Source organism: Oncorhynchus clarkii, chromosome 3 (assembly GCF_045791955.1).
Source record: "Oncorhynchus clarkii lewisi isolate Uvic-CL-2024 chromosome 3, UVic_Ocla_1.0, whole genome shotgun sequence".
Lineage (NCBI taxonomy): Eukaryota > Metazoa > Chordata > Actinopteri > Salmoniformes > Salmonidae > Oncorhynchus > Oncorhynchus clarkii.
This window is the reverse complement of record NC_092149.1, coordinates 20,324,578-20,341,199: the sequence shown is the minus strand read 5'-3', so window position 1 is coordinate 20,341,199 and position 16,622 is coordinate 20,324,578. Positions and strand designations below refer to the sequence as shown.

The window sequence follows — 16,622 nt, the reverse complement described above, 5'->3', positions numbered from 1 at the left end:
CACCCCCTGACCTATCCTCCCCACACCCCCTGACCTATCCTCCACCCTGACCTATCCTCCCCCCACCCCCTGACCTATCCTCCCCCTACACCCCCTGACCTATCCTCCACCCTGACCTATCCTCCCCACACCCCCTGACCTATCCTCCACCCTGACCTATCCTCCCCACACCCCCTGACCTATCCTCCACCCTGACCTATCCTCCCCACACCCCCTGACCTATCCTCCCCCTACCTCCTGACCTATCCTCCCCACACCCCCTGACCTATCCTTCACCCTGACCTATCCTTCACCCTGATCTATCCTCCCCACACCCCCTGACCTATCCTCCCCACACTCCCTGACCTATCCTCCACCCTGACCTATCCTCCCCCCACCCCCTGACCTATCCTCCACCCTGACCTATCCTCCCCACACCCCCTGACCTATCCTCCACCCTGACCTATCCTCCCAACACCCCCTGACCTATCCTCCACCCTGACCTATCCTCCCCCTACCCCCTGATCTATTCTCCCCCCACCCCCTGACCTATCCTCCACCCTGACCTATCCTCCCCCTACCCCCTGATCTATCCTCCACCCTGACCTATCCTCCCCTATACCCTCTCCCCACTGACCTGCCCTCTCTATACCGTCTGTCCCCCATGTCCACTGACCTGCCCGAAGGAGCCCTTGCCGATGAGCGAGTCAATCTCGTAGCGGTCCAGCCACTTCTCCCCGTTCTTGACGATGTAGTCGTAGTTGTCGTCGTCGTAGCCATCGTTGTACACCTTCCGCTCCTTCTTAGTGCTCGAGTCCTCCGGGGGCACCTGCTGGGCACGCCGCTTCTTCTTCGTGTAGTACACCTGGACACAGAGGAGAGGAGATGGAGAGAGGATAGGAGATGGAGAGAGGAGAGGAGATGGAGAGAGGAGAGGAGATGAGGAGAGGAGATGGAGAGAAGAGAGGAGATGGAGAGAGGAAGGGATGGGCGGGAAAAGAGAAAGAGGGGTAAGTCACTAATGTTTCTTATTTTGCCACACTACTGTTTGGATAGATCTCGGCGGACCAAACCAATGATAAAACTGATATCCTTCACTAGTACATCAGTTTATGCTAATGCAGTTACATATACCTAGGGTTGCAAAACTCTGGTAACTTTCCAACCGGGATTTCTGGGAAACCAGCGACATTTGGGAAAGCAACCAGAAATTTGCAACCATACATTTAATGTTTATACAAGGGGTGTAAAACTAATTTTGCCCTGGAGGCCTCATTTGGTCTTCAACGAGGTCCAGAGGGCCGCACTGAAAATTGGTTATACTTCCTCGCCGTCCATTTTGCTAAAGAAATTCCTCTATCCATCGTTTTGGGAATTCTGATGTTCCCTGACTTGCCAGCTTTTATTTAAGCGATAAGCGAGCTGGACAGTCAAGAAACGATATGAATGTAGGTCATATCATTTCTACACAGTTTTGATTTGTTTGTTTTTCATTTGAAAGTATATTGAGTCCTCCCCACAAAAATATTGAAAAAATAAATACAAATAAAAACATATCTATTTTACTCAAACCACCCGCGAACTGGATAAGCTGTGAGGTGATGTTTCCTGCAGGAGTCATGATCTCCAGGAAACATCACCTAACAGCAGCAGCAGAGTCCTGTAGGACCTGACACTCCACTCACCTCATTGATGTGCTTGTAAGTCTTGATCAGATCGACAGAGAGTTTTCTCAGCGGTGCGCTGGCGGGATCTCTAAAACTTGGGGGGATCCTCCTCTGCAGTATGGTCGCATCAGACAGCACCTGGAAGGGACAGGTGGTGAGGGGAGCCCCAAAACTGGCCAAGACAACCCTGCAGTATTCTAACTAGCGGTAATTAGAACTAAAGTAAATAAAGGTCACTATACAATGTGAGTGGAAGGAGTAACTTCCAATGACATAACTGTGGATGTTTGAGTTAACCTATGTATACAGGCAACACTGTTGCTTAGCCACAGAACAGTCTATCAGTGATGGTAGTTGTAGTTGCTTGTCAATAGAGTACAGTACCAGTCAAAGTTTGGACACACCAACTCATTCAAGGGGTTTTCTTTATTTTTTACATTGTAGAATAATAGTGAAGACATCCAAACTATGAAATAACACATATGGAATCATATAGTAAACAAAAATGTGTTCAACAAATCAAAATATATTTTATATTTGAGATTCTTCAAAGTAGCCACCCTTTGCCTTGATGACAGCTTTGCACACTCTTGGCATTCTCTCAACCAGCTTCATGAGGTAGTCACCTGGAATGCATTTCAATTAACAGGTGTACCCTTTTAAAAGTTCATAATGGAATTTCTTTCCTTCATTATGCGTTTGAGCCAATCAGTTGTGTTGTGACAAGGTAGGGGTGGTATACAGAAGATAGCCCTATTTGGTAAAAGACCAAGACCATAAAATGTCAAGAAAAGCTCAAATAAGCAAAGAGAAACGACAGTCCATCATTCCTTTAAGACATGAAGGTCAAATTTGGTCTGATGAGTCCAAATTTTAGATTTTTGGTTTCAACCGCTGTGTCTTTGTGAGACGCAGAGTAGGTGAACGGATGATCTCCGCATGTGTGGTTCCCACCGTGAAGCATGGAGGAGGTAGTGTGAAGGTGTGGGGGTGCTTTGCTGGTAACACTGTTGATGATTTATTTAGAATTCAAGGCACCATTAACCAGCATGTCTACCAAAGCATTCTGCAGCGATATGCCATCCCATCTGGTTTGCGCTTAGTGGGACTATCGTTTGTTTTTCAACAGAACAATGACCCAAAACACACCTCCTGGCTGTGTAAGGGCTATTTGACCAAGAAGGAGAGTGATGGAGTGCTGCATCAGATGACCTGGCCTCCACAATCACCCAACCTCAACCCAGTTGAAATTATTTGGGATGAGTTGGACCGCAGAGTGAAGGAAAAGCAGCCAACAAGTGCTCAGCATATGTGGGAACTCCTTCAAGACTGTTGGAAAAGCATTCCTCATGAAGCTGGTTGAGAGAATGAATGCTAAGAGTGTGCAAAGCTGTCATTAAAGCAAAGGGTGGCTACTTTGAAGAATCTCAAACATATTTTGATTTGTTTAACACATTTTTGGTTACTACATGATTCCATGTGTTATTTCATAGTTTGATGTTTCCACTATTGTTCTACAATGCTGAAAATAGTAAAAATAAAGAAAAATCTTTGAATGAGCGTGTGTCCAAACTTTTGACCGGTATTGTACGTGATGCTGACGTGTTTGAGGTTGTGGATGTATATTACAATCTCATTATGTCCATTCAGTATGTGATGCTAATACCTCCGTGCACGTGATGAGTTGTGGGTGTGTATAGAGTCAGTATAAGGGTGTGTGTGTATAGCATTGGGTGTGTGTGTGTGTATATATATAGCGTCAGTATAAAGGTCTGTTCCTAAACAGAGTATTATTCTAAACAGAGCATTAAGGAGTGTCCTGTGAGGGCGTTAGCCGCTGGGTACCTGCTGCTGTTCAGCCATGGAGTGGATGTTGCTGAAGGAGGGGTGGCTGTGCTGGCTCGACATGGTTGGCTCAGCGGGGGAGAAGCCCAAGGCGGCAGGCTGGCAGAGGGTAGAGGAGGGGGGCTTGCATCCTGAGCTGCTTCCACCTTCGCAGGATAGACGGAGAGATGGAGGGAAGGGGGGGAAAGGACGAGAGAGAGGGAAAGGTTTTTAGAAGCAATACATCGACATGAAGCTTCCTAACTCATCATACATACACGGGCACTGCCGTGGGTGTGGGCACGAGCACTGCACTGCAGAGGAAAAGCACACATGTGCTCTCGCACACACCCTTCTTGGCTGTTCTTTGAAGTCACACACATACACCCTATCAAGGATGTAGAGCAAGAGGGTGGGGTGGCTACTTAGTAGGGTACCACTCCACAGGGCAATTTAGCTCCCTGCCAGAAAGACCACACAAATAATGGTGGAGTGAAATATCTCTATGCAAGAGGGTGTCCCATTTCAGCAGAATCAGCATTAGCGCAGGTCAACCTGACAAAGCCAGTGTGTCTGTCTGTAAGTGAGATTGTGCATGTGTGTGACAGAGAGAAAGATATAAGAGACCTTTGTCAGTAGTCCACATTGACACGCCTCAAAACCAGGACAATTCCAAACAGAACTTTCTCTCCAACTCCTGCTTTTATATGAAAAGACAAAAGGAGAGGTGGCTTCTCACAAAATATAGAAGATGGAACTTAACCAAACCATTTTTGTTGCTGAATGTTGTGAGCACTAAAATCTTCTGATTCCATCAAGGTAGCTAGCAAATATGGACAATGTGGGTTAGAGCTTCAATGGAACAAACCACTGTGTGACAAGACTGTTGCATCATCCTTCCCAAAAAAATGACGAGTCACTGTTTAGTGTGCTGCTTTGCTTTCTCATTAAGTTCCACCAGACTTGTTTTTCTGTCAGAATCCCAGGTTCAATTTGACTGAGATTCTCTGCAGTCTTGAGACTTTGCTTTGACTGCAGTTTGACTGCAGTCGAGCTAAAATGGCTGGAACACAGCAGGCTTGGTAAGAGCAGTCGAGGGTGGTATTGACAGTACCGCACGCTCAAGCCTGATTTCCACCAATGCCAAGACACAGCAGTTCGGACCGCTGGCTCCTGGGTAAACCCCGGCCGCAGAATTTTGACCTCTCTCACTAACTTTGCTAGAGGGGGGCTGGTCGCTTGTACAAAAACCAAAAACATCCGCCAGTGGCTCAGCAAACCGGCCTGGAAACTCATTCCACTGGCATTAAACACATACGGAGTCAGACTACACTTTGACCTAGTTGTGGATGGTAGAATGTTTAAGACAAGACGTTCATCCTGGTTGTTCTAGGTTAAAGTTTGAATAAAAGTTTAAGTTTAGACCAGGGTTTCCGTTAACCTGTAGACGGCTTTTGGCAGATTTTTTTATTTTTATTTTTTTAAAGCCGGTGAATAAAATTGGCGCCAGCCAAAACAATGCAAAATAATGATTTTTAGCCTATTCATTGATGGAAATACCAGTCGATGGAAATACACTTGACTGGTCATACTTGTCGGTCTATTGGTTAATTTGCATAATTTAGTGGAATTAAATTGGCGCATATACAGTATATTCGTTATGTATCATATTTATCACACGTACAGTTTACAGATACAGAGTGGAAAATCTGTCAGACACCGTCTCAAACAGAAAATGCATAGGAAACGAAAAGAAGGCTTCATCAGCGTGTCACACACCATTTTGCAATGAGCTGGAGAAAGTACGCATTTTGAAAACATATACTTAATTGTTTGAAACATGAACATTTTACTACATATGAGGCATGTCTTACCTTGCCTCAAAGTAGCCTAGCCAAAATCAGACCATATGCGAGAAAATTATTTATAGCAACTTTTCTTTCATTGTCCAGTAGCCAAAGCACAATACTAGTCCTATTAGCAACCTGCACTAGGTTACACATTAGATATCCCTCTTTCTACATTTCTAACAGATATTTCCATCTCTGTCACATGAAACCACTCGCATGTGCAGTACGCTTTGCTAACGGTGTTTTCCCATGAATTGCATTATGGAACGAACATTCTCGCGAAGCCTATGTGCGCATTGCTGGGCTTAAAATGTGAACTAATATTTGATCAACATTTGAAGCTAAGCGTTTTGATCGGTTGCATCACTCATTTTCATGTAGCCTAGACCTACTGGTTGTATGAATTTGGGATCTTTCGTTCCACAACTGTCCCAGAGTCTGTTTGGAATGGGCTATTTCTTTCTCGACAAGCTGACCAATAGAACATGTAAACTTTTCCACTATGGGGATAGTAGATTGACAGGCTAGTGATGTTGCTGCTCGTTACTCTTCTTGTTGGCCGAGGAAAAATAAACGTGCAGTTATTCTAACATCTTCAATGTGCACGGCAGAATTCAGTAAGAAGGACGCACATCGTTGTATCCTCAACTTGTATGTTCTGTTAATATTAATTACCATAATGTAAAATGTGAATTCTGTCATTCTGAGCACTGTGGGTGGATGCCCTAATCAGGTTATGCATCCAATACACATGGGTCCGGTAAATCTCTCAAATGTCCAGTTAATAAAATATTCTGACGGTCAAATGTCAAAAGACAGGGAAATGATGTCCCTTAATTTATACAGTCTGTCCGTCTCCAACTCTGTTCTTCCCTCCAGATGTGAGTGTAACAGTATAACTTTAGATCGTCCCTCGCCCATACCCGTGCGCGAATCATGGACCCTCTGCACACATCAACAACAGTGACCCACGAAGCATCGTTACCCGTCGCTCCACAAAAGCCGCGGTCCTTGCAGAGCAAGGGGAACTACTACTTCAAGGTCTCAGAGCAAGTGACGTCACCAATTGAAACGCTATTTAGCGCACACCGCTAACTAAGCTAGCCGTTTCACATCCGTTACATGAGGAAGATTAAAAAGAGGACATGGGACACCAATGACCTTACACTACTGAACAGTACCAACAGCATGTCCTGTTCAATAATTTGGTTACTTATAGTGCAAAACCCTTTCAACACAACCCTTACAGTGCAACGTCCTAAATTGCTGATGAAAACATTGACCACCTTGCTAGTGTCCTGCCAGACCAACAGATTAATTGCATGTCTCCGGTAAAGTGCAGAAAGAGGAATATGAAAAAAGGGGGTATATAAAAGTGATGAGATATTTCACAGCCAATGCTTTTATCACTGGCTTTTAAAGTGAGGAATAACGGGGGTGAAATTTATCAACGACACATTGCAACTTGAAATAGCCCGCCGATCAATGGCCGTAGTTTAAACAATGTGCAAAACAGCACGTCTGAGCACCATCAATCCTGAGGGGTGACTGCACGCATTCCCTCCTATTATAGGATGAGTCCCAACACCGACATCAGGAGTGGGCTGAGAAGGAAGGAGGAAACATTACATACGCCGACTCATCTCAAACTGCTTTCTGTCTCAGCACAGATACAGAGAGAAACACTCAGACACAAATATTTATAATATTTCTTATTGCTGTTGCATTGTCGAGAAGAAACCTGCAAGTAAGCACATTATTGAACAATGTACGTCATGTGTATCCTGTACATACGACTAATAAAACTTAACACACACATTATATCTCCGGTACACTAATGATTCAATATTAAACTGATTATGGCAGTAGGCGGATAATGCAATTGTCATGTAAACACCTTACTCTGCTCATCTTAAAACACCCGGTTTTCTGAGCAATCTTTTTAATTATTAGGACACGTGAACACCGACATTCCAGCGGTGTCTTTGATCTGCGCATGTGCTAGCACCAGCAGAGCGGGCCTCCCTCTTTAGCCCGAGTGAAGTGTGTTTGGAACACCAATATATGCGTTTTAGAAGTCGTTTTCACATACAAATTTTGTCCAAACTCTAAATGTGATATGCTCGCTGTGGTATAAGATTTATTTCCAGGAAGCCTGATCTCAGATGTGTCCATGTAAACAGGATTATTATGGAAATCCTTCTTCTTGCAAAGCATGTAAACAGTTTAATCAAACTATTATATTAATCTGACTATCCACAATAATCGCATTATTGTGAGCAGGTAACCACACTCACACCAGACCTGTATCCAGAGCTTACAGTGTTACAGTTAATCAGCCTTTCAGATCAATACGACCATGTTCTACAGCAAAGACTGTTTAATAAATCTCCAGCATTGGCCATGCATTGTGAGCGGTTAACAATACAACACAGTTTAAATGGTTAAACTAAATAGGACAGCTGCACCTGCAATGTTGTGGTTTTATGCTACAGTAATGACTGTAGATGCACTGGGATCAGAATTGCGAAGAAAACTGTAGAAAACCGGTCTACAAAAAACAGAAGAGAAATTTCATAACGCACGGAAACTGCTGTTGTTATGAGAGGCCTTGTTCTGCCCTGGCCTCAGTTGGGAGGGATATGACGATAGTTATGAGGGCTATCTGCCGAGCACTGAGAAATGTCACACTGTGCCTTTAAATGCTGAAGTGAACACATTGAGAACTTCCTGAGTGTGACACCCCCTTCCTCTCTGGCTGCTCATTGGCTGCTAGTATCCAAGGGCTGGGCAGCGAGGTCTCTATAAATAAACCTGGTAGCTTGTGCTGTATCAGCAACCCTTCCCACAATGCCGCTCTCACCCTCCCTCTTCCTCCTCTATTTCTCTCTGCCTGTTACCTCTTTCTCTCTCCCCCAGTCTCTCTCACCCAACCGGCCAAAGCACTCACACAAATGTTGTCTCTAATGGGGCTGGATATTAATAAAATATAGTAGGTAAGGGCACACAGCCATCTATATACAGACACACAGGTGTACTGCACAGGGTAGAATTCATCCTCACTTATGCAAGTGTCAAATCGGACTGGGTTAAATATATACAGACAGGGGTGTCTGAAGTAATCATTTGCACCAATTAACTGTGCATGGACCGTGAGGTATCCCACCACACCCCTCTACAGCTGACAATCAGTGTGTCACCATAGCAACAGACCATCCCACTATCTGTCTCTAAGGAACAGGAAGGAAATGGTGTGGGGGGGTGTAAGCTGAACCCACCGTCCCTCCCCCCGCCCCTGTCCGTGTTGGCCCCTCTCATACCCTGTTAGGGTAACGGGAGTAGTGGTGCCACCAAGCCAAAGTTGGACACAGGGCAAAAGGCAAGAGGTGGTGGGGGGATGGAAGGAGAGAAGGGATAGTGTGTGGGTAAAGAGCTAGGTCTGTATGCTTCAAAGCAGAAGGAAGCTTTTTGGCCACCGGTTTCCCACTGTTCAAGTCACTGGTGTCCATTACCCTCCCACTCATGCAACGACACTGTGGATGCCTGGCTGGTACACTGACATACTAACTACACACATTAACACACTCGCCGCCACAACACGGGCAAGGAGGACCACCGTCACCTCTCCAATGTCCAGTCAGGATCTCCAAGCTCTCATACAGGCACACCTGACAGAGCCAGGTAACAGGCAGGTAATGCAGTACCGTTAGAGCTCCCTCTGTGAATGGTAAAATCACCTTGAACTTTAAAGACAGCAACTCAATGCTGCCAACAAGTTACTTCTGTGTTTAGAACAACAGTAAATAGAACACTTTCCCTGTCGTCACGCTGACGACAGCCAGACTACTTTCCTGACTAACCTTGTCCATTGTCAGTGGTCACAAGAGAAGGCACCACTGTCAATAGAAAGTTACAAAAGCTAAATCTTCTTCTAGAACTGTCTCTGAGCTGACCTCGTGCAGGGTGCAGACCCAGCGAGGGCGAGGGAGTGTGGCAGGGGAAGCTAAGCCCATGCCCTCGTGGTGCCCACTGTGTCTGGGTCAGGTCAGGTCACTGCGGACACTCATGCTCCTCTTTCCCGGCACAGCCGGCTCGCTGGCACTGAGGGACAGGCACAGCTGAGACACAAATACTGCGCACTCTGACACTGGGCTTTCAAGCCCAGATTGTGAAAGAGGGGGTGTGAGAGTGAGGGAGAGACAGAATGTGTGTATGCAAGACTGGCTGCTTGTACATCATGAATATGACATTCCATCTGTCAAATTCTATGTCATAATGTACCTGTGTGTCCCTCCACATGAAACCTCTCTAGTTGTCCAGAATCTCAGTATGTCCCTCAGTGTAAAGGCTCTGGACCCTCACTGTACTGACCCGGACCATTAGCTACTTCTCAAAGGTCAAATGTCACACTCTTGCTTCCACATGCCGGGCAACAATCCAATCAGGACACAGCGGTAATGTCCGCTTCCAGCCTGCACTGCCCGACATGATTGGTGCATCAGATCATTGTCATGACATGACTGGCTTGTACATCTGGTCATTGTCAATCACTGGACTGAAAATACAACCACCTTGGCTTCGGATACAATCCAACAGGATGAAGACAGGCCAGAGGAAAGTACCTATCATCATATGACCACAGTATCACAGTAGTTTGATAAAGGAGGAAGTTCTGGGCATTCACTGGAAGTGTGAGCCATCCTATGGAGTGAACTGACTGCAGATTAGGCTTATAAACTGAGTCCAGGTCAGGAAAAACTCCTTGTCCTCCTGGTGACAATCTCCACCTGCCAATGCCCAGACACCAGCTAAACCTCCTCATATCACTGGCCTGCTCACAGCGCCGGCTGGCGGGCGGCAACAGAGTGCTTTATTTATTTGAGAGCAGCCAATGCTCTTCCTCATTTCCTCTTGACCACCCACACACTGACTGTGCCTAACACGTCTAGCAGCAAGGAATGGAGCGGAGGGGGGAAGGGGGGCTGGTAGGATTCTCAGGAAGTGAGAGATGTCATCCCTGTGTCTGGCAGTGTGAGTCAAAGTGGAGGAGGAGGAAACAAGATTATTCATCAGAACAGGATCCACAGATCCTGAACACGCCCCAGTGATCCACAGAAACCTAAGTGCGTCCCTCGAGTGGAAGCGTCTGTGTTTGGGTGTAGCAGTGGGGGCCAGTTGAGAGGGAGGAGGGGTCCAACATGCAGCCACCCAAAAGGTCTCTGAAGACCAGCCACAGTGTCAAACAGAACACTACATAAAAGACAATGATAAATCCTTTACTGCTTCAAGTAACAGGTACGTGACTCAAAAGTCCCCATGAGGTGTAATTTCTCAGTGTCATCAAACTAGAGTTTCCATGCCAGCTTCCCCATACCTGGTCACCCCCTCGTACCGACCCCTCTACCCCAACACCACCCGCTACACCCCCAATGAACTTTATAGACAGTCAGCCCCCCAAAGCTGAGTCAGACTGAAAGCTATAAATAACAACCATCTGGGTCAACCTCTCTCATCAAACAGTGACACTGGTAAATTGAGCGCTCACACAGTACATACAAATATAACTAAATCCTCTCCCAAATGTAATGGGAGAGGAAGGCCGACGACAGCCCTGGTACAGGACGATTTGTGGCCGTGGTACTTTCTGGGCTCTGGCTCGACAACTTCTACTACAGAGAGAGAGCTGGTATGGATGAGGATGTGCTTAGTACCCAGCGTTTGATGTATTGTTTTGATTAAATATGTTTCTCTTCCTGCTGGCCAATCCAAATGCCCATCTTGTCAGCAACGACTGAAGCTAATCTGCTGCCTGAAACCCCTGATGGCACAACAGGAGGTATCAAACACACACACACAATGTTGTGCAAGCTTTCCCATTCCTCTCAGGTCAGGCGGGCATGTTTGGCATCGTTGCCAAAAACGTAGCAACTTACAGCTAAACCACTCCCTTAACCAACAAGTTTCAAATGTGACCCAAAGGTTCTCATCCCCCTTTTAGAAGGGCTTGTTCACATCTTAGGACGGCTGCAGGTTCTCCTCAGCTCTGGACTAACTCATTAGACTGACCAGCTCTAATCGATCTCAGTGTGATCAAGCTCCTTTGGTGGGCAGCAGCCTGGGCATGTCAGCTCCTGTAGACGCAGCAGCTATCCATCTAGTCCTGCCTGCCAACAGGAGAGGTCAGTCTGATTCTTCAGGTGGAGGAAGCAGAGGGGGAAGAGTTACAACTCACCACTGAGGAGTGAACTTACATACAGCCTCGCAAACTGCCTATTTTACATATGAAAGAACAAGAGAAAGACAGAGAGAGGAGGAGAGAGTCAGAGAGTGAGTGAGAGAAGCAGGGGAGAGTTTGCTTGCTAAATGTTTTATGTGCTTTCAGTGATGGAAGTGGCTGTGTCAGCGTGGATACTGTGAGTGATGCGCAGCAGGGGAGAAGCCGGGGGAGGAGGGGTGCAGAGTGTGTGGGGGAGGGGGTTGTCTGTCAGAAGATGTGGGACTGCTGGGGCTGCGGGTACAGGCTACATGCACACTGATCTCTGCTTCTGCTGCACAATAACATGTTTTCCTTTCAAGCTTGCGTCATCAAGAGGGGGGGGGGGGGGGGGTGAGAGGAGGTCGAAGGGGTGGTAAACTATAAACTAACACAATGTATAACTTAAAATTAAACCAAATTGTTTGCACTCATGACTATTGCAATCAATTACATTTTCAGACAACTTAGAAGCAAAGCAAATACTTCATGAATGTATTGTATTGTTACAAATCAACCTGCAAGGTTGCTAACCAACTAGCCTGCTAACGTTAGCCCTACCAGGCTGCTAACGTTATCTTAGCACTACGAGTCAGCCAGTTGCTAATAACAACTGGCTTATAGCTACATTAAAGTAAACCAACGTTTTATAAACACATAACGCCATCTAACCAGTTATTAAAGAATGTTAGCTATTTGCAGTTATCTTATCCAGCAAGCTAACTGGACAGCTAACGTTAGAGAACATGCCGAAAAGTTGACAAAAACAAAAAGGAGAACATACAAGCCCTCTGCACGAAGGCACTAGAGCCTGCCGTGTCCATTGCCGTACATGCCCCATCTACTTCTTGTTTACATCATACTTCCTGTGATTGGTGGATTGTAGGTCACCACCGCCAACACATGGTCTGGAATTGAATTACATGCTAGTATGGCTACTGGCTAACATTAGCCAGTTTAAGATAGCTACTGAGCAAGCATACCAACTCAGTAGCACAGCATAGATCCTCCAAATGACTGAGAAATAGTGCATTCTGGGTAGTTTAGAAGCTATCCAGAAATAAGGTAATAAATACGTAATAACCCAAAAACATAACTATGTTTGTACTTGTAGGTAACCATGACTCCAACTAAGTTATGTCTTTGACCACACTGTGTTACATTGGTGAGTAAAAACTCATGTTTCCTACCCTTTAACGTATTTAACTAGTGTGAAGCGAAACACACCCCCCCCCCCCCCACACACACAAACACTTAGCCTACGTACTCGCCTCCCTAACAATCTCTAGTTCACACATCCCTATTGCTTCATCACCACAATCTAAAAGTCACAGCCACAGAAAATAACAAACTTACTTTCCCTCTTAGCTACAGTCTGAGGGAGATGGAGGGGAGAAGCCTAAAGGGCCATTTTGACAGACTTGGGAGCGTTGCAGAGAGGTCTCCCCCCCCCCCCCCCCTAAACTACAACAAGGATACTCAATCCAGACTGATTTATTGGATGGCGCATTTGTTTACCTCCACATGACACCAACTTCCACATGAATCACATTCCACAGAGGGGGACAATCTCAAGGGACAGCAGCTTATAGAGCACCACTCCACCCACCACCTCCTCTACACCAGAGGAGGCTGGTTGGAGGAGCTATAGGAGGACAGGCTCATTGTAACAGGCACCTGCCACTAACTGTAACCACACCAAACACAACACAGTCCAACAGGCAATACTGTCTGGGGATCTTGTTTAAAACACAGCAATCAAGAGCATTGATTGCATCACTTCAGTCACATTCTTGGAGTGGGGGAATTAATGATAACTTCAGTATCTTGTTTACTGGAAAGTCAGAAGGATAAACATGACTCAACCACAGTAAGCAAGGGGACGAGATGTTTCACCTTTAGACCATAAATTAGCACAGGAAACAAACAAGATGAAGGGGGGGAAAGGAGCAAAGTGCAGCGGTGGGGACGTGGTGTTTGTGTGACTGCTTCAGATACCGCTGCTTTCAGTCTCACAGTCCAAACTCCACTAACAGAGGGCCTAACCTGAGATTTGTTTTCTATCCCCAGCTCTGATATGACCCTCATCTTCTCCCTCTTGTTCTTCTACTTCAGGAAAAGAAGCTCCCACCATGCCTTTACCTTTGGCCTTAGGCCTAACTATTATCATATCTTCAACATTTCCAGACAGAAAATAAATGAACCAGACAGAAAGTCACACTCTTTCTCAAGCATGTTACATTTCTCTCCAGCATCTTTCAGACAGTTAAATCAAATGTTATTTGTCACATGCTTCGTAAACAACAGGTGTAGACTAACAGTGAAATACTTACCCAGTTACTCAGGGCCCTAAAACTAAGTCAGTAACCTACACATGGCCGCTCAGCCCGCACCACACTGTGAGGACGGAAATAGGCAGCAGAGAACGAGTCAGTTGGATACTGAGATAAAAATAACTTAAATTAAAGGGGGATATAGCTGAAAAGTCACCCAGATATGTGGGTATAAAGACTGCACTTTCCCCTCATGTCTCACAGAGTCTGATACCTCTTAAAGTCCAGAGAGGAGCTTCGAGTTACAATTGACAACTACAGCTGTGCGTTGATTTACAATTAGCCTGCTAAATCGCTGTTACTAGGAAGTGATAATGGCAACAATAAAAGTTATGCACTCAGCTGTAAACGTGGACTCGAAGTGTCACCATCTCCCTACCCCCCACCAATAGAGATAGCAATATTAGGAGTGAGGTCTGGCCAGTGAGAAATACTTATGGTTGGAAGGGAGGCGGGGCGACAAAATAACTTTCCAACTGCCAAAACGTACTGGCCACCAACTTAGGTAATCACCAAGTCAAGTTATTTCAGTGCATGATAAGTTTTATTTCTGATCAAGCAGAAGCCTTGTTTAATATCTACTAGACTTCTAGCAACCATGCTATGACAGACAACAGTAGGTGAGCTAAGTTTCAATGTAACCCCCAGACACCGTGCCCACTTCAGTGGCGGCTCACTGTGTCATGAGTGGGAGTTTCTCAGCAGGGGGATGGGAACGACAGGCCAGCGAGGGACACAGACAGCCCTTTCCTGAGCCAAGCTGCAATCCAATTTAAGGCTTATGGGGAGAACCTGCATTAAACTACTGTACACTAAGCAGTCTACAAGGTGAATCCCGTCAGCTATTCAACAAGTGTTCTCCTCGTGCTTCACTTTTCAACCCAACCTCTCCTGGCCTCTCAGCCACATGCCGATAACTCGCTTACGTTTGATGGGAAACTCCTGAGATAAATGGCACCATGGAAAGCTGTGACCTTAAAATAAGTGCTACAATGTCAAGCATCAAGGGCACAGCCATGGACAAAGTGCATGACTGACTGATTGACTGTCTGACCAATGGCGGTGTCAGTGCTTCCCTGCTACCATGCTGGACCAGCTGGTCAGACTGGGATCAGTGGGGGATGGTGGCTGGTGTGGTCGTCCTCACAGAAGCTTTAGATTGCTTGTTTGAAAACTTTTTTTAAATGGGCCAATTAAGTCATTTATATCTAAAGAGCATTAAGTGGATAAACGATTGACGGATAATTGAATTCCCTTCTTGAGCCAATGCCAGAACTGGGAAAGAATGGGAAACCCTTACACCAATAAATAATCAAATGAAAGTATAAACAGAAGAGCATTACAAGAACTGGACAATTGTCTCCCTAACTCAGTATTCATTCATGCCTTCATCTACCCCCATCCCCAACTCTCCCTCTACTTCCACATGTATTCTTCCGCCCATTGAATAGGCATCACCATCTCCACTAGCTGCTTCCTGTACTAACACAGACCTGGCTGTTCACTTCCTGAATGTCACCACACTAAGGTATCTTTGTCATTAATAAAACAGGCTACATCCTCTGTAATAACACAACAATAAGCCTGGTGTTCAAAAGTAGTTCAAACCCCTGCACCTGTAGGTCCAGGTGTTGCTTTTGATTGACCTGTATTGAACCAGCAGGTCCAGACAGTGAGAATCGATCTACAACAGTCAGATACTGTGAAACGTGACAGAACATAAGATGTGCAATTCCCCAGGGGCAGGGATTCCGTGAAGCATTTGACTTACACAGCAACAACATAATCTGTCATGCTACTCGTAAAATAAACTGTGAATTGCCCAAATGTCAAATATTATGTAACCCTATGGAACTTTAAGGGAATCTCCACAACAGAGGTGATACAAACATAACCTGAGAATTAAAAACAATATGCATCAGGCCCCTAGAAAAGGATAGGACACATAGAGGTGGAGGGGCCCCATCACAGGCTTTGAGGTTTAACACTCAGATCAATAAAGTTGTTTTGCAACCTCACACACACACACACACACAGTGGAACTCCCAGCTTTGCTAGGATTTCCCAGCTGCCATGGTAAAACACGCTGAAGTGTGAACCACATGACTCTTACAAGTAGAGCACAGCTGTGCAGAACATAAAAGGCATGTGTCCATCCATGGAAACACTAGGACTAAAAGATCAATGGACTGCAGTAGTAACACCTGGGCAACAGTACCCTTGAAAGGGAATGAATTTATTCCCACAATTGTTTGAACAAGTGGCTGGAGACAATTGTGGGAAAGGAGAAGGGGAAAGGGGGTTAGGGTCTCCGAGATGGGACTTCTCTAGGTGGGGTTTGCTTGAGTTTTTGTGATGAGCATTTCTGGGAATCCTGATTCTGTAATTACATCATTGTTATGCCAGTAACAAAACATTACAATATTTGTATTAGTTCCATTCTACTACGTTAAAACATGTGTATGCTATTCCACCGAAATGCTCTACAACAATGATGAAAATTGTAGTTGATGCATCCATGAGAACAGTAGTAGGACACCGACCAATGGAGCTCTGCAGCTTCAAGTTTAATCCTCCGACTCTTATGGAAATAATGGATAGGTCTTTCCCCCATTCTCTCGCCCTCCTCTCATTACGTCATCACTATAATGCTTGCTTCTTTTTTTCTTTTTTTTACCATTACAATGGCACGCAGTCTGTGATTGTTCATGACTTT

General features: G+C 45.5%; 1 protein-coding gene across 6 annotated transcripts in view; it reads right to left on the bottom strand.

The window, feature by feature from the left end:
* Positions 1–16,622, bottom strand: part of LOC139390673 (dual specificity tyrosine-phosphorylation-regulated kinase 1B-like) — a 78,573-nt gene that overhangs the window by 7,020 nt on the left and 54,931 nt on the right. For all 6 annotated transcript variants that reach the window (XM_071137998.1, XM_071137989.1, XM_071137952.1 and 3 more), the window contains exons 2-4: positions 3,492–3,637; positions 1,665–1,784; positions 656–844 (exon numbers count right to left, since the gene is read on the bottom strand). In XM_071137998.1, the coding sequence (XP_070994099.1) occupies positions 656–844; positions 1,665–1,784; positions 3,492–3,554 (372 nt within the window). In that variant the 5' untranslated portion in view covers positions 3,555–3,637. The remainder of the gene's footprint in view (positions 1–655; positions 845–1,664; positions 1,785–3,491; positions 3,638–16,622) is intronic.